At 46.3% G+C, this 17,914-nt stretch overlaps 1 protein-coding gene across 1 annotated transcript in view; it reads left to right on the plus strand.

Annotated features, from left to right (window-relative positions):
• Positions 1-17,914, plus strand: part of KIAA1549L (KIAA1549 like) — a 266,547-nt gene that overhangs the window by 202,179 nt on the left and 46,454 nt on the right. The window contains exons 15-16 of the mRNA XM_034645358.1: positions 4,364-4,581; positions 11,822-11,951. Of these exons, the coding sequence (XP_034501249.1) occupies positions 4,364-4,581; positions 11,822-11,951 (348 nt within the window). The remainder of the gene's footprint in view (positions 1-4,363; positions 4,582-11,821; positions 11,952-17,914) is intronic.

Here is a 17,914-nt window from a genome sequence, read left to right on the forward strand (position 1 = left end):
CAGAATGGCCAGTGGGCTGAAAATGTTTCTGAGCTTTTAAGATCATGCATGTGGAATCCGCATGTGAGCGTCTGTCTTACATGTGGGCACACACATGTTCTGGTTTTTCTCTCTTGTCCAGCTGTTGTGTTGATTGCTCATTTCATTTGTCTATGCTCTACGATTGTTATCTACAACAGGTGGAAATTTCCAAGGTTTTAAAGTGTTTTTCCCATTACACCTCAAGGAACATGCCAGGCCCCTCCCTATGCACCGGGGCATGTGAACCACATCAGGGGTTCATCCTCATTCCTCCATCCAGGCCACGTTTAAAACCTGATTCGGGAAGCTCCTCTTGCTTTCAGGACAGGGAGACTGAGCTGGCCTAAAGGTGGGATGGGTTGAGGTTCATCAGTTGTTTTTTTGCGGGGGCCGGGGGGTCTGCTCCTTTACTGTTATCTTCCCCAGTACCACCACCAAAGCCAAGTAGAGTCTTGATTTCCTTTCCCCAAAAAGGCACTACCTCATTCCCAGGCAGATGTGGGAGGACAGGACTTCAGCCTGGAGCCACCATTAGGTTCTCCCTCCCCCAGCCCAGAGCCAGGAAGGGGGAGCAACACATGGTGATGGATAGATGGAAGGAAGGAAGGATAGACGGACTGAGCGGGCCAGAGAAAGTGGGATGGGAAGGGACTACTCCAAGGAAAGCCCCACTCCTTCCAGTCTTGCCTCTGGGGCTAGGCGAGGCGTGACTGACTATCAGGGCCAGGGCGGTGCCTGGGCCGACCCCAGGCCTGTGTGGGGTAGTCCAGTAAACATCGTGGATTCTCAGCACTGCTGATGTCTCATGTTTCAAGGCTGCTGTGGCCACAGACACCTCTTGGTCCTCTTGACCTAGGTTTCCCAGCAAGCCAGCGGTGGCAGGAGTGGGTAGGAGAGGAAAGCACCCCTGCCCTGGGGGCCTCACAGGCTGTGCCAGGAGAGTCATCAGCCTGGCGCGGAGGCTGCCAGATCCCGGGGGTGGCTAACCCACACTTCCAGTGGCACCCCTGGAAGAGAGCATCTCGATCCCCGAGCAACCCTGGGGGACCTTGGTCTTCAGGAGCCGCCCCCCAGGAGACTGGGCTGGTTGAAGGGGTGAGCACTGGGGGCAGAATGTGTGTAGTAGTGGAGCCAAGGGTGTGGCCACACTGCGAGTGTAGATGGGCACGTAGGAGGTGGGCAGCTGCCCAAACTGAAGCCCTGTGACTGCCACCACACAGTCCCCCGGGGTCTGGGGTACCCTGCAGTAAGTGGAGGGGCAGGCTCTGGATTCAGGGGAGAGAGGTGGTTCCCCCCTAGGAAGTCTCCTCCTCTGCTCCCCAGAGGCTGCTCAGAGGGCAGGGGTGAAGTGGGCACCACTTCCTCCCCGCCGTGCCCAGGGCTATTGGGAGGATCAAATGAGATAATATAGGTAAAACACTAGGAAAAGTGCTTAGCACACAATCAATACATTATTATTATTATTATTACTAATTAGTCAACCAATGAGCAAGGATTCATTGATCATTTATCATCCTTAGTTCTATAATTTGGGGGCCTTTATGTCTTCTCAAAGCCCATCAGGCCCACTGAACCTTTCCTTAGGCACAGGTCTGCCACCTGACACACAAGCCCAATGATTAGAGGCCTCTGAGGTTGTCACTAATAAACTGGGAACTGCTTTTGATTAGGATATCTGACCAGTATGGACAGAGATAATGGCTGCCATGCCTGGATCTTTTCATTCCAGCTTCATGATATGAATGTCCTGGGGGCACATTCCAGATCTTAGCTAAATTCAACATACAACTCCCTCTATCTGCCAGACCCATCACCCTGTCCCAGAAGGAAAACAGATGAGCATTTTGCCTGTCCAGAAATGGATACTTGTTACATTCTGGTAGTTAAAGGAATGGACCTTGCTGGAATTTGGATTGGAAAAGAGCCCTGAACCGTTCTCTGTAATTTGCTGCTTTGTAGCATTTAAGGCAGATTGTCTTATGATTTTCTTCCTCTTCTCTTATGGTTGACTTGTTTCAGTGAAGAAACCACAACCCCAAAGCCATAAATTTTCCTTTTGTGAATTATAGGTAATTCTTTTAAAGATTATTTTAAAGAAAACATAATAACCACATAGAACGTTCTGAAGAAAAAAGAAAAATCACTCTAATCTCACTACCCTAACATATCCTGTTTTCATTTCTATACTTCCTCCCCAGACTTTTGATCAAACTCATGTATATTTTACAGACAACTTTATATCTTATATCTTTTTTTTAAGATTTTATTTATTTATTTGAGAGAGAGAAAGTGGCAGAGGAGGGAGAAGGCAGCTCCTCCCCGCTGAGCAGGGAGCCTGTTGCAGGGCTCCATCCCAGGACCCTGGGATCATGACCTGAGCCGAAGGCAGACACTTAACCAACTGAGCCACGCAGGTACCCTTATATCCTATATCTTAAACATTTGCAGTTGTTGCTATTGTCTTTGGGATGATCCTTGTTAATGACTTCGTGGAGTAGGTATACCATTGATTGGAAAACTGATCGCCCATTGTTCAAATCCTCCAGGTAATTTGTGGTTTTAATTTTGGTTCTGGTTATTATATTTGAGTAATTTCATGCTTGACTTTTAAAACCTTTTTAAAGGTTTTACTACACTGAAATAATTTTAGATTTACCCAAGAGTTGCGGTAACAGTACAGAGAACCCCATCGGCTCTTTATCTAGCTAACCCAAGTGTAAACATCTTACGTAACCACAGAATAATTATCAAACCCAGGAAATTAACATCTATACTCTATGATTGACTGATCTACAGATCTCATTTGAATTTCATTGGTTTTCCCACTAATGTCCCTTTCCTATTCCAGGATCCGGGCCAGAATCCCACATGGCATTTCGTCATGTGTCCTCCAGTCTGGGACAGTTCTACAGTCCTTTGTGACCATTCTTTGTCTTTCATGACCATTGCTCTTTTGAAAAATACCAGCTAGTTATCACGGACTGTGTCCCTCAGTCTGGGTTTGTCTGATGTTTTCTTATGATTAGATTGCAGTTATGCATTTTTGGCATAACCACGGGAGTGATGGGCCCTTTTGTGGGCATCAAGGACTTGATACTGATATGTCTGATGACTGGTGACGTTAACTTTCATCTCTGACTTTGAAGCTCTCTTGGAATGTTGCTTAAGGAGAGATTCCAGAGATGGGATTCCTGGCTCAGAGGATGTCATCCTAGCTTCTTCTCCTGACTAGTTTTCTTTGTGGCAAGCAGAATGAGGGAACAATTAAAACCTGTGAAATGCTGCCAGCCTAAAATATCATTAAGGCCAAGGGTTGGGAGATCTTTGCAAAAGTCAGAAAAAATATACTGTAGGCATAAAACATCTAAGGTGGGGCCTTGTGTTAGTGAACCTTGGGCCTCATCCTGTAGGCTGATCTATATCTTATCACTAGATGAATCTTGTTTATGAATTACAGAAAACCCTTTTAAAGCTTATTTTAAAGAGAATATGATAACAGCACTAGACATGGTTATATTAATATAGTCCAGTCTGATTGCAAGCAGCACTAATGGTCCTCCGTATCATCCAGTAGGTGTCAGGCTGATTTCATTGGTCAGCTCCATTCTTGGATGTAACATCCTCATTGTTTGTTATTTATTTAGTGTAGCCATCTGCTTGTATCTTTGACAGGTCAGAAGGTGTGTTGGCCATGTTCTTTTCTATATGACCCGACTGGCTGGCTTTGCCCTATCCAGTAGGCACTGACTGGCAAGAGTGGCCATACGAGGCTTCAAAATTACCTGTCTCTCAAGAAAGATACAGATTGACAAAAATAAGCTCTTAAATGCAGTTTGGTAGAGTGGAGAGACCTTGGGAACAGGATGTCTGCTCCACCTTCTCCCTCCATTCAACCCAACTCAGTCTCTTCAAGAACCGGCTGTCTTATCCAGCTGGGCATCAGCTAAATGGCCAGGGAGGCCATTGGGTTCCTCAGGGCTGGAGCTAGAAGTGGGCATGAGGATCCAGCTGGGCTTCCAAGTCAGAAGCTCCCAGACAGGGGAACCAAATGGGTTTAGGTGGGATTAGCCAACACTAAGGCCTGAGCAGACATGGGTAGACTAGGGAGAAGGAGCCCCTGATGGAAGGTCCAAGTGGCTTAGGTGAGTGTCAGGTTCCATATTGTTTGTGGCCCACTATTGTGGGCTGGTCTTGGAATGGGACACAGGTGGGTGTGGCTGGCTCAAAGGACAAGAAGCGGAGCCTAGGACAGTTTCTGCAGGCATTGTAATCTGATGAAAACCTCCCACCTGTTGGCTGTGCCTGGTCGGATGTGGTCCTGAGCCTCTCTCTCTCCCCCCAGGTGAACAAAGCCCTGAAGCAGAAGTCAGACATCGAGCACTATCGGAACAAGCTACGCCTCAAAGCCAAGAGGAAGGGGTATTACGACTTCCCCCCAGTGGACACAAACAAGGCTCAGACAGAAAGGAAAAAGATGTATGAGAAAACCCAAAAGGAAATCGAGCACGTTTTGGATCCAGACCCAGAACTGTGTGCCCCATTCGCTGAGTCTAAAAACAGGTACAGTGTCTAAGGGATTCTCTGATGGTCCCTGTACCCTCAGTGGGATGAGGGCAGAGGGTGCCTTGGGTAACACGGCCCTGGTCCCTCAATCTGTTACCTTAGACTGTGATCTTTGCTGGCTGCTGATCTGGAGCATGCTGGTCTGTGCAAGCTGGTGCTCCAAAATGAGTTTAGAAAAGCCATTTAAAATTGAAGCCATTAAAAAAAAATACTTGGGCAAACAACCATAATTGTCCTTTAGCTCAATAATATTTCCAAACCAATAGCTGTTTCAGAGCTGGGTGGAGATACAATTATCACCTAGCTGGTTTTTGCAACTTCCAGATCAAGGGACATTGTATTTTTCAATTAATTCATGGCTCTTGCATAAGAAATGCAAATTTCATGCCTCACGTTCTCATGCAGCTGTAGTAAGTACATACTGCACAGCTGCTCGGAGCTCTGTGCTGGGTTCACCTCTTTAATTCATCGATTTGTTCATTTATTTGACATTGATTGTCACCTGCTATGTATGAGGCAGAGTGCAAGCTGCTGAATGGTCTTGCGGTCATGTATGCTTCATCTTACACATTCATTCGTCCAGTCCACTCACGCAGCATTTTGTGGTAAGTAAGACAGCCCCGTCACTGCTCTCGTGGGACCTCAGGTCTGATGGCAGAGAAAAAGATAACTACCCCAGAAGTTTGTTACTCACAAGTGCAATGGGTGTTTGCAGTGTGATGGTCTCTGGCCTCAGAGGGAGGGTCAGGCCCAGCACTTTGAACTGATATCATCCCCAAGGTTTTTTTTTTTTTTTTAAAGATGTATTTATTTATTTGAGAGAAAGAGTGCGCAGGGGGAGGGACAGAGGGAGAGAGAGAATCTCAAGCAGAATCCCCACTGAGCACAGAGCCGGACGCGGGGCTTCACGCGGGGCTCAATCCCACAACCCTGAGACCAAAGCTGAAATTTGGAGTTGGACACTTAGCCGACTGATCCCCAGGCACCGTGGAATTATCCCAAGCTTTGTTGCTAAGCAGAAGGTGACCTCAGCTACTGGGTAAAAGGGAAGAGGCTAGTAAACGTGACCATCCCCATCCCCTAAACGTGACCATCTTTCTTCTTTTCCACCCCACCCTAAAGCACGTCCTTGGAAGCATTGTCGTGGTTTGAGAACATCCCTTTCGAATACACATGCTCCTTGGCAGCAGCCCCTTGGCGTTGGGCACGCCAGCTCTCCCATCCACCCCGTACATCGTATTGGCAGGGGCGTCCTCTGCAAACGGGGTGAGACAGGACAGCTCCTGGCCCGAGCAGCCGTTTGTTCACAGGCTTGGATGGAAGCCACAAAATCAAGCTGGGAGGTGGGGCTGAATTTTATTAATGGAATTGGCATAATTTATTTTTAATAAAGAGGGAATTCTAAACCAGTGCTTCATTTACCATGCTTCTAATTTGACTCGATGGCTCTGATAAGCTAGTGATCTAAAAATCACACTTTGACCGGGGTCACAATGCATGTGTCACCATGTTGATAACTGTAGAACAAAGAGAAACTGTAGGAAGGCTGGCGGTTTCTTTAGCTTTTATGCCACACTTGGGGACTTTTTAGTTCAGCAGTCTTTTATAGACTGAGGCAGGGAGTTGTTTTTCCTGGGTCTCCTGCTTGCACTTGGAAAATGAGTCAAAGATCATATGCAAATAAGAGGAACTTATCTTGGAAGTTATTTGGGAAAATAAAATAAAAAATTTCGGTTGAAGCTTTTTATAAGGAGAATGGACACAACTTTCTTTCCCCATAGAGATGCATCCCCACTGCCCATCAGAAGTTCAGGCCGGATCCTCAAGGCCCTTCGCTGGCCCGCGGATACTGTAAACGTGTAGTCCATTCTCCATGAATGTCTGTGGAAGAAATGATTGAATGACACTAAAAATAATGTTAAAATTTGCTCAGCCAGTGAAGGGGAAACTATGGAAGACCACAAACTGGGTGAGGTGGGGGTAAGAATGGAGATGAGATCAGCAAGGGACGGGGTTGGGAAGGGAAGGTGTCACAGAGAAACAAAGGGACCGTGACTTGGTAAGCTCTGAGGTGTCATTCCTGCCACACACAGCCGTTGACTCCAGAGGCTGCCGCCGAGCGTGTGGTGTCTGTGCTCACACGCTGGAGTTACCCGCTAATTGCTGCTCACAGCTCAGCTCTGCGGAGTTTCTGCTCTCGGTGACCTTGCCACGGCGAGGCACGTGTGAGGGGCTCATTCTCCAGGCCAGGGGCAGCATCAGTAACCAGGACTTTACCCCGAGACCTAAATTAGATAAAATCAAAGACAACGTTTAAGTTCCAAATGTTGACTCATTCCCCACATCTTTTATTTTATTTATTTTTTTAAAGATTTTATTTATTTTGACAGAGAAAGACAGCCAGCGAGAGAGGGAACACAAGCAGGGGGAGTGGGAGAGGAAGAAGCAGGCTCCCAGTGGAGAAGCCCGATGTGGGGCTCGATCCCAGAACGCCGGGATCACGCCCTGAGCCGAAGGCAGACGCTTAACAACTGCGCCACCCAGGCACCCCATTCCCCACGTCTTTTATTTTATTTTATTTTTTTTTTAAAGATTTTATTTATTTGACAGAGATAGAGACAGCCATTGAGAGAGGGAACACAAGCAGGGGNTTCCCCACGTCTTTTATTTTATTTTATTTTTTTTTTAAAGATTTTATTTATTTGACAGAGATAGAGACAGCCATTGAGAGAGGGAACACAAGCAGGGGGAGTGGGAGAGGAAGAAGCAGGCTCATAGCGGAGGAGCCTGATGTGGGGCTCGATCCCACACGCCGGGATCACGCCCTGAGCCGAAGGCAGACGCTTAACCGCTGTGCCACCCAGGCGCCCCTCCCCACGTCTTTTAAAAGAGTCTTCACAGGTTTTTCTTTAAAGTCAGAAGAACACCCCCATTTTTATGTTATAAACTCTTACCCAGAGGCACAAAGGACGTCGTCATGTAACTGAGGACGATTTGGCAGGACCCCCTCCCCATAGATTCCCTCGGCTCCCACTGCCCCCCCCATGCACCCCGCACCCAGCAGCGTCCTGCTTCCTGCAGGCACTGTGACTGCCCCTGAGGCTTTTTCTCGGCAGCCGCCGCCCGAAGCGAGGCGTCATTAACGTGCTCTGGAGCACCTTCGGTCAATGGCAGATGGGAGTGGAGAGGTAAACACCCTGGTGGGAGAACTCCGAGATGTAAGCTACGCTGTCATAATAACAACATTTTCTAGCTTCTGTTGGATGCTTTGACATCTGGGGCCTGGCCGACTCTAGAGAAACGCCCCTCCCAGGGCCGTCTAGCCAATTCCTAGAGGCAGTACGGGGCTCGCCTACAAGCTCACCTCTTATATGTGAACCAAACAAGCCAGAGCCCATGCCCCAACCACCTCCTTCACACAGGGCTCTCCCACTCCAGGCTCCAGTCCCCCTGCCTTAATCACCTGCAGGTTGGGACCACACAGCTAGGAACAGCCCCTCTGCCCCAGAGGCTGCTGGACTGATTCCAGCAATCCAAGCTGAAGCCTGTTTACCCTGCCTTGCCTGTTCCTTCCCCCAAGAAACCGCAAGAAAGCCTCTTGCCCTCGTTTTCCCTTCACTGCTACTGCCTTGTGACTGACCCTGTTGCTTCCCCATGTGGCGTCCCGGGGCAGGCCCCTTCCTCTTGGAATTGTGAGTGTAACAAGCTATCTCTTCCATGGCAGCCGCCTCCTGATCTGTTGGTCTTGGCCATACCTAAAAAAAGTAAAACCTACATTTTAACACCACTATTCCCCGTACTTCTCCAGTAAGTTTGAGCCCCAGTTGCCCAAAATACTAATCTGCTCTATCTCATACCCTCTATTGGCCTCCTTCCCTTTTCTCTCTCATTTTTCTGCTTCCTAACCTGTGCTTCCTGGAACCCTTTCCCAGGTAAACCACTTGTACTCAAATCATCGCAGAGCCTGCTTCCAGGGGAACCCAACCTAAGGCAGTAACTAATAAAGGTGGAGTTGCTTTGATGGAAGCCGAGCTGCTCCTCCTTGGTGGCTACATTTCATCTATATGGAACCCTAAGTTTCCGTAGAACACAGTTTGGGAACTACTTTCTTAAACTATCCTGGGGTTAAAAAGCCCCTGAAAGTGAAAATAAAATTTATCGCTATCTACACAGCAATATTTTCAGAGGTTAAAAAAAAAACTTTTCAAGTTTGCAAGTTTCAAAATGTATTAACTTTTAAAGAATATAGCAAAATGCCCCCAAGAAATGAATATACCTAGTGGAACTCTATTTGATTAAAATAAACAATTCCTCTACCCAAGAGCTTTATTTATTTCTAAGTAGTTGCTTACATACCAGGCACACATGGGTGGTCTGGTCCATTGAGATCCATGTTAAGTAGCAGCCTTTAAGCTGGATATCATAATGGAACATTGTCTTCTATGTAAAAGGAGACTGGAGTGCACCCCGATGTCTAAGTTCTCACCCACATTTGTGGTTCTTGAAAGGGCACACACAATCTTGCTATTATATTCCTAGTATTTCCAAAATAGCCTGCTTAAATGTCAATTGCTAATCCTAGTGTTTACTCCCCCACCACCCTTATTAGTAAATCTTTTCTAAATGGGTTAATTGGCAATCTCAGGACAGTTGTGAAGTCTGCTTTTTCAAAAAGTGATCTGTAATTAGGTCAAGGATGAGAATTCTTTGGGGTCTTCCTTAAAGTGTGAATCACTCTGTTTCACAAGGTTGTGCTCCATTCCTAAAGGAAGCTTCTAATTGCAGATAACCATAGGGCAGAGTTTAAAATATTAGGCTTAAGCTCCTATATTAGTCAGGATTCTTTGGGTTGCAAATGATAGCAATCCAGAAAAAACTGATTAAATAAAATGAGAATTTGTCATTGAACATGAAAGGTCAAGGCTTCAGGCATGACTAGATCCAAGGGTTCATACAATGTCCCCCTTGTTTAGCTTGTTCTCTCATCATTCTCCTGGTTCCTCTTCAGGCTCTTACCCCATAGTGGCAAACTGGCTGCCAGCAACTCCCTGCCTATATCCTATCTTCTCAGAAACTTCAAGGCCAAGAGAATGCCTCTTTCCTGGTTGCTCTAGCGAAAGCCCTGAGACTCAGTCTCATTGGGACCAACTCCTGTGCCCATTCTCTGACCAATCATTGTGGCCATGGGGATGTGATGCTTGATTCTCCAGGCCAACTCCTGCAGGAAGGGTAGCGCTCAATGGACATTAGAGTGCTCCTACCAAAAGAAGGTTATCCTGGGTATCAGGCAAACAGAGATCACAGAGGCTGTCTAAACAGGTGTAAGTTCCTCATGGTGAGGGGGTAGGTCTAATAGTGTCTATTTTATTCCCCAGGCTAATTGCAAGGGTAGTGTTTTGCCTTGGGGGTTCTAATGTCTGTTCTAAGCTAACAGCGTATGACTGTCATGCTATGACTAACCGGGTGTGTGAACATGAAAAGGTGTGTATATGTCTACCTGCCAGGTTTCTGGCTTCCCACATAGTCACTGGGAGTAAATAATATAACCTCTTCACCTTCAACCTATGAATGGATAGAATCTTAGGATGGAGACTTAAAACAAGTGCTATTTGGGGGGAATTCTCTGAAGACAGATGCTCTGAAACAGCAGTTATTCACAGAGAAACATACTGTTGGACGGGAGGGAAGTAGCCATCTTTGGCGCTCTGCAGTGCCGTGTGAAACCACCTCTCCCCACTGGGCCTCACTCCCCACTTGTAAGAGTTGCCTCGTGTGGAAGGAGAAGAGTGCAGCCACAAGCCTCACTATGTTCCTGTTTCTTTCTTCCTCCTCAAAAAGATTCCTCTTATGGCAAGTGTAAACAGTGGTGACAAATGTATGTCTTTCCTAAGGGAGCTGAGTGGAGCTTCTCAACGTGCTACTCCCTGGGCTTAGAATGTTCTGTGCAAGATTGACATGTGACTGGCTCTCTTTGAGTCTCAGCTGAACTGTCTCCTCTCTAGAGGGGCCTTCCTGAAGCATCCTATCTGCAGTTGTCCCCCATTTCAGCCATGCTCCGTCACATCTTATTTTTCTTTTTTTTTTTTTTTTAAGATTTTTATATATTTATTTATTTGACAGAGATAGTGACAGCCAGCGAGAGAGGGAACACAAGCAGGGGGAGTGGGAGAGGAAGAAGCAGGCTCACAGCAGAGGAGCCTGATGTGGGGCTCGATCCCATAACACCGGGATCACGCCCTGAGCTGAAGGCAGACGCTTAACTGCTGTGCCACCCAGGCGCCCCACATCTTATTTTTCATATTAGCACTCATCATCCTCTGAAATAATCATGTGAATTGTCTGTCTTCCTCATTGGAATGGGAGCCAGGAGAGCAGGGCCATGTCTGTCTTGTTCACTGTGGATCTTACCATCTTCCATAGTGCCTGGCACGTGGTAGGCACTCGGTAAATATTGGATGGATGGACGGATGGATGGGTGGATGAGCTCCAAACTTCCTCTTGGTTCTTGGCTCCTTAGCCCAGAAAGAAATCCCCTGTGGGGAAGGTAGAAAAGAAAATCTATCAACAGTCACAGTATTAAGTGGCCCATTAGCCACAGGGTTTATTAACACGTCATAGAACCCTGTGTGTGAAATCAGAAAGATTAAAAGGAACAGCAGGCTGCTGAGTCAACAGTCAACAAAAGCAAGTTTAGAGGTCAAGGGAGAGCCCCTGGCCTTCCCAGCGGCAGAATTTCAGCGAAGTTGCAGCGTTGCAATTGATTATCATTACCTGGTTTCCGTAAGAAGAGTATTTACAATTAAGCCAAATGGTTGCAGCATCTGGGGGGAAAAAAAAAAAAAAAAGCAAACTTTTTTTTAAAAAAATATTTTATTTATTTATTCGACAGAGATAGAGACAACCAGTGAGAGAGGGAACACAAGCAGGGGGAGTGGGAGAGGAAGAAGCAGGCTCATAGCGGAAGAGCCTGATGTGGGGCTCGATCCCATAACGCCGGGATCACGCCCTGAGCCAAAGGCAGACGCTTAACCACTGTGACCCAGGCGCCCCCCCCAAAAAAGCAAACTTTTATTCTACTATTCCTCTGGCCTCTGACGGCCAGAGAAGAAATCGCACGAATCCTGAGATCTGCAAGGCAAATCCAGACCCTTCATTGGTTGCCTGTAGTTTGGATCAGTGGAGAATTCCATCTGTCAGGGCATTTGCTGCATCATAACAGTTGTTGAATTTTCTTCAGGCAACAGATGAAGAATTCTGTGTACCGAAGCCGGCAGTCTCTGAACAGCCCGAGTCCGGGGGAAACAGAGATGGACCTTCTGGTGACTCGAGAGCGACCCCGGCGCGGGATCCGCAACAGCGGATACGACGTAAGTCTCTGCTGGGCTAAGGTGAATACAGGCTTGGCTTTTCCCTGAAAACAAAGGAGAAAGAACATCCCATAATGTTTCACTTTACTGTATATTTGTGGAATTTAAAAGTGCACGAAAATGTTTTCTATTTTTATTATTCCTTGTTACCTATTTTGCAGAGTAAGACCACTTGGAATGTGTCAGAGTAACAAATTATTGCTAAAAGGGCTTTGATGTCTAAATCCAACCATTTTATGAATAGGACAGTATTGATCTTCAGTCAACAGCGATTCTAAATGTCCTTAATTGTTTTTCCCTCTGTCCTTAAAACTCAGTACGAACCACAGCTGTGGGTTAGAATTCATTTGAACACGGGCTTCTTTTAATCCATAGCCATGTTGAGAAGTTGGATGTGTTCCTGATTTCATAACTCCTCAGTATGCCATGGAAACAATCAGATGTCCAACAGAGCAATTTGGTGATTTCATATGATGAAAACCACGTTTATGTGCAGTCATGTCTCCCAACCGCAAAAATCGTTCTCATCCCACCGAACTTCCCAGCCAGGGAGTTACCAGGCGGTGTCTCGCATCCAGTGGCTCCCATCCTATTACTGTAGTTGCATCCGTGAGCTCACGCAGACACTTCTCCGAGGAGCTGTTAGATCATGCTTCCCCCTGCCCCAGAATTTCCGAGGGCGTAAATCTACTCTCTGGTTTCATGAAAAAAGCTTCTTTCCCATTCTCCTAAAACATTTCCCTAGTTACAAATAGAAGTTTTTTGTATCAAGAATTATGATTTAAAAATGTCTGGGTAAAGTTTTGTTATAATCTCTGAGGTCATTTGAAAATGACACTCAATTTCTTAAATATACCATGCTCATCGGAAGGCAAGAAGGTTTTTTCTCCCCCCTCAGGATTGGTCACTGTTTGCCACAAAAGTTTAAATGGGATTTTTAATTGTTCCATTAAAAACAGAGATGTTCTACCTAATTTGAATGTCTAGTTACCTTACACTTAAACTTGATGTTTGTGTTGGTGGTGATAGCCTTATCTTTTATTTCTGTTTTCCTTTTTCATATAAAACAAATTGACATTATAGTTTTATAAAATTCTAGATGCTTCGGGCAAATCTTTTTTCTCCCTCCAGGTGAAATTACACAACATTAATTGTTCTCATAAAAATATCTTTTATGCTAAACCCGGTCAGCAATTTGATAATCAGCCTGTGGTTAAAAATCAGGTATTTGCTCTGGAAAACAGTGTGGAGGTCCCTTAAAAAGTTAAAAATTGAACTACCCTATGACCCAGCCATTGCACTACTGGGTGTTTACCCCAAAGATACAGACGTAGTAAAGAGAAGGGCCATATGCACCCCAATGTTCATAGCTGCATTGTCCACAATAGCCAAATCATGGAAGGAGCCGAGATGCCCTTCAACAGATGACTGGATTAAGAAGCTGTGGTCCATATATACAATGGAATATTACTCAGCTATCAGAAAGAACGAATTCTCAACATTTGCTGCAACATGGACGGCACTGGAGGAGATAATGCTAAGTGAAATAAGTCAAGCAGAGAAAGACAATTATCATATGATTTCTCTCATCTATGGAACATAAGAACTAGGAGGATCGGTAGGGGAAGAAAGGGATAAAGAAAAGGGGGGTAATCAGAGGGGGGAATGAAACATGAGAGACTATGGACTGTGAGAGGCAAACTGAGGACTTCAGAGGGGAGGGGGTGGGGGAAGGGGATAGCCTGGTGATGGGTAGTAGGGAGGGCACGTATTGCATGGTGCACTGGGTGTTATACGCAACTAATGAAGCATCAATTTACATCGGAATCTGGGGATGTACTGTATGGTGATTAACACAATATAATAAAATAAAATTTAAAAAAAAAAAATCAGGTATTTGAATTTTCCAGTTAATCTCTCCCTACCAACAGTGACCATTCTTCCTATGTGCCCATAGTTGGCGGGAATTCTTTTGCTCAGACATACCTGAGGGATATGATCGGATTCTTAATGTATTTGAAGACTGGCATTAATGGGTCTCTTGTGAGATTCTAGGCACAGACATTTTTACAGTTTGAGGAAATAGGACAGTTCCCCTATTAGTCTTGAAAAGAGAACAGTGCAGTTTTTTTTTTTTAACCATAGACTATGCCATGACTCGCAGTAGTGACTTCATACTTTTAGATGCCCTGTTAGTATGTTACTTACGGGAACAGAAGGAGAGAGATGATTTTTAAAAGGAGGTTGCTCACCCCTCACAAACATGTGTAAATATTCCAATTATAGGTTTTGCTGTAAGGGACGCCCACTTCATTCTAATAGATTTTTCTTAAATATACATGTCTTGAGAATTGCATGTAGTCTCAAAAACTTAAGCAAAGATAAGTTTCCTTAAGACAAAATGATCATCTAGGGACTAGTTTTAAGAATTTAGACTGTTGTCTGTAAGAATGCAATTGCCTGCTATTTCTTCTCCCCGTGCCTTTTGTGCTGATCACATGAAAAGTAGCTATCCTTTCCTGACTGCACACGATAGACCTGCCTGTGTTCTAGTCTTTTTACGTGAATTATCTAATGGAAGGTAGGTACCCTCCCTACACCTGTTGTACAGATGAGGAAACCAAGGCACAGAGCAGTTACATAATTTGTCTACCCAACTCCAGAGCCTCTCCTCTTAACCGCCATGCAGTAGGGCTTCCATATAAACCCATTGCACTATATAACTGTCTTCACATGATTATATAGCCTATACTTCCGATCTCACGAAGAAGCTGGATGGCAGGTCTCACAAGAATTCTTGCACAGATAACTCACACAAGCAAAAAGATGGACCCGCAGATAAAGGAGGAAAGAACAAGAGTCATGGCTTTAAACGATGCATTCATTTTCTGAACTCCTGATTTTCCAAAAATGCTAGGGCACCTCTGACGAAGGAATCCATTAGCCCAGCAGCGAACAGGTCAGTCAGTTGGAAGTGTGTCATTCTTCCTACTGGGTCTGGGGATCTTGAAGCGAGGCCCAGATTTCCAGTCATTTCTGCCAGATTAGGGAACACCAGGGGGGACCAGCTCCTTGACACGGTAGAACCAGAAGCACTGGGAGACTGATTTAATTTCTCCAAAGCTGACCGCATTAGAATCCCTACAGGAAAGGCTGCATGTAAAAATAAATGAATGAATAAAGAAAGAAAGATGCAAACACACACACACAAAGCACAGACAAATCTTAGCCCCAGGACTGATGGCAGCCTGGATTGTTTGAAAATGTTTCCATAGAGCGGGATGTGTTGGGACCTGCCCAAGAGAGACTCTCAGCTCCAAGGGGGTTGGGAATCACTGTGTTTTGTAGCAACAGTTCTTAACCTCTTGGTCCCCCTAAACAGCTCAGGGATGCAACACACTCCTGCAGTTCCTGTGGCTAGTAATTTTCTAGGGGGCGGCACCCCCTTTTAGACGAAGGCATGATTTTTAGAAAGATGGCCAGACCAGCTCTTTAAACTAACTTTGGCATTGAAATGAATTCCTCCCAGTGCGTGAAGCTGGAAGAAGAGATAATGTCAGCCTAATATTTAAAAGCAAAAATACCTCTATTTCAAAGTATTTTTTAAAATGTTATTTTCTGAATAAAAATCATATAGAAAATAATGAGGTGGGGAGGAGGGAAAAGAAAATGCCGTACATGGGAATTCTCAGGCAGAGTAAAGAGACCCAAGTGATTTTCCCTCTATGAGGCAAATGAGTAATCCCTTTATGTCGTTGAGGAATCAACCTTTGCTTCCAAAGGACAAGGAATAATCAAGTCATTCCCCAGAAATAAAAATGTACTTCCTCAACCTTGATTTGTGTTTGGAGTTTTAAAATGTGACAGGAATGGGGTCAGCTAAGTGCCTTGGCTGTGAGGGAGACTCTGAAAATGAATGCTCCCCTCTCAGAACCAGAGACCTTTATAGGCTCCTTCCCTTAGGTTTCTCTCTACACCTTGTCAAAGCTCCCACACCTTGGGGGTGCTCGCAGAGCCTTCACGGGGAAACCCTGAAATACGGCCAGAAGGTTTAAAAATGTTGAGAAGGATAATTGATCCCTTGACGCCTCTCAGAAGAGGGAATACCAAAGATTCCACCGTAGTGACCACAATCACCAGTCACTCCAGAGGCATTCTTCCGGGAAGCGTTTGGAAATGTTAGTGGAAAACCAGGTGATTTCGCAATTGAGAAGTAGACATAAACCTACAAAAAGGGATACGATGTCAGGCATGGTTCTGCTGCAGAAAACAGAAAACCTCAAGCCATTTGAACAGACCAAACATGACTGTGAGGAGTTGGGCACTCACCAGATCATCGGAGGGCTGGCAGAATGTCCTGGGAGGGACTGAGAAAAAACCACAGGGCTGGCCCTGACCGGGTGGGGTGGGGGTAGGGGTTGCCTCTGCCCCAAATAGAGTGGAAGGGAAGGAGGGGGCTGTCCAGGAAGTGCCAGGGAGCAGAAAGACAGGCCCTGCCTCATTTCCTCGGTCCAGCCTGCACACCAGGGCCATCACTGACAGAAGCCCAGTCTCAGGTGCAGTCACTGCCTCACAGAGGGCAGTGAGCAAGTGTTGGCTGGTCAGCCTCGGCACTGCAGGATTGCATGCTGCAAGGAGGCTGCCTAGTGCCAGCCCACCAGCCCTACCACAGGTACAAGAGAGATGAGAGGAGAATTGCCAGGCAGGGCAGTATCTGGGAAGCAGTGGGGAGAGCTAGAGGAGGCAAGTATGGCTACGGGGGAGATTGAAGCTCGCTCGGAGCTCGGTTCCAGTTGCTGGCTGAAGGCCTGGGTGTACCGTGTGGTGTGTGATGGGGCGTCTATTTGCTGGCCTCCTTCAGCTCACAAGGCAACCAGCTCCCTTTGTTCCAGGTGAACGGCGGTTACTAGAAGGGCAGGAGGCCAGAGAATCAGAGCGGGTGTTTGATGGGTTCCATCCACAGAGGAATGCAGCATGATCTGGAAAGCCCCGGCTGCCTGTGATAGCTTATAGCAAGCCTGGGGCCTTCTAGGTAAATTGTCAATCCTATATTATTAATGGAAGTCTCTCTTCCCCACTCCCCACCCCTTCCCCAGCTTCTTATGGCTTTTGCATGATAGTTGGAGACGATCATCAAGAAAGTACAGGGCTGCCCTAGCGTGGCAGGATGTGGCCAGTTAAGGGTACGACCAACTCTTAGTTTCTTTGAGAGGCAAACGGTTGGATTTGAGGACTTGATCCTTCACCTTGCTCTCTGAACCGGGTGCTTTTTGTTAACCCCACCCTCACCACCATCAGCCCCTTAGCATCCCACCCAGAACTGTCTCGCATGTGTGCCCCCTGCTCAGCTTTTACTCTCTTTGTCTTACCTCTGCCAGCTAGCGTAAGCTATTAGTAAGCCCGGCTTGATATGTCGTCTCAAGTTAATTTAGGGGCTCTTAATCCTAAGGAAATACCTGATAGGAAGAAGTCAGTCTCCCTGGTTGAGCCCAAGGCAAAGAGGTGGAGGGGTTTGGTGGCAAAGTGGGCCTTGTGGTGCAGGCCAGATCTCACCAGGCTGTGGCTGTCCAGATGACTTGCTACCCCCACAGAGATGGGTGCCACTTGGCAAGTGGGGAGCAGGAAGCGGATTCTGGTTGGCAAGGTTGAGAGGGAGTGGGCCAGGTTTCAGGATGGCCTTGTGACCTCACTGGGAGCCAGGCCTCCCCTGCAGGCCCAGGACTTCCCTCCCATGTGGGCCGTTTCCCATGGGGCAGGAAACCAACAGCTTCCCCTCTGTTGTAAGCACACAAGTGCCATCTGCCTGCTCATGCCTCTCTGATTCCTGTGCTCTGAGCACTGCCTGCTTCTCCTCATGGCGCCCACCTACCCATCTTGCTTCTCCTGGACTCTTGCAGGCCAGGGTCCCCTGTGTTCTTTTTTTTTTTTTAAGATTTTTTTTTTTTTTTTTTTTTTTTAAGAGA

The sequence above is a fragment of the Ailuropoda melanoleuca genome, chromosome 16, assembly GCF_002007445.2.
Source record: "Ailuropoda melanoleuca isolate Jingjing chromosome 16, ASM200744v2, whole genome shotgun sequence".
In the NCBI taxonomy this organism is placed as follows: domain Eukaryota; kingdom Metazoa; phylum Chordata; class Mammalia; order Carnivora; family Ursidae; genus Ailuropoda; species Ailuropoda melanoleuca.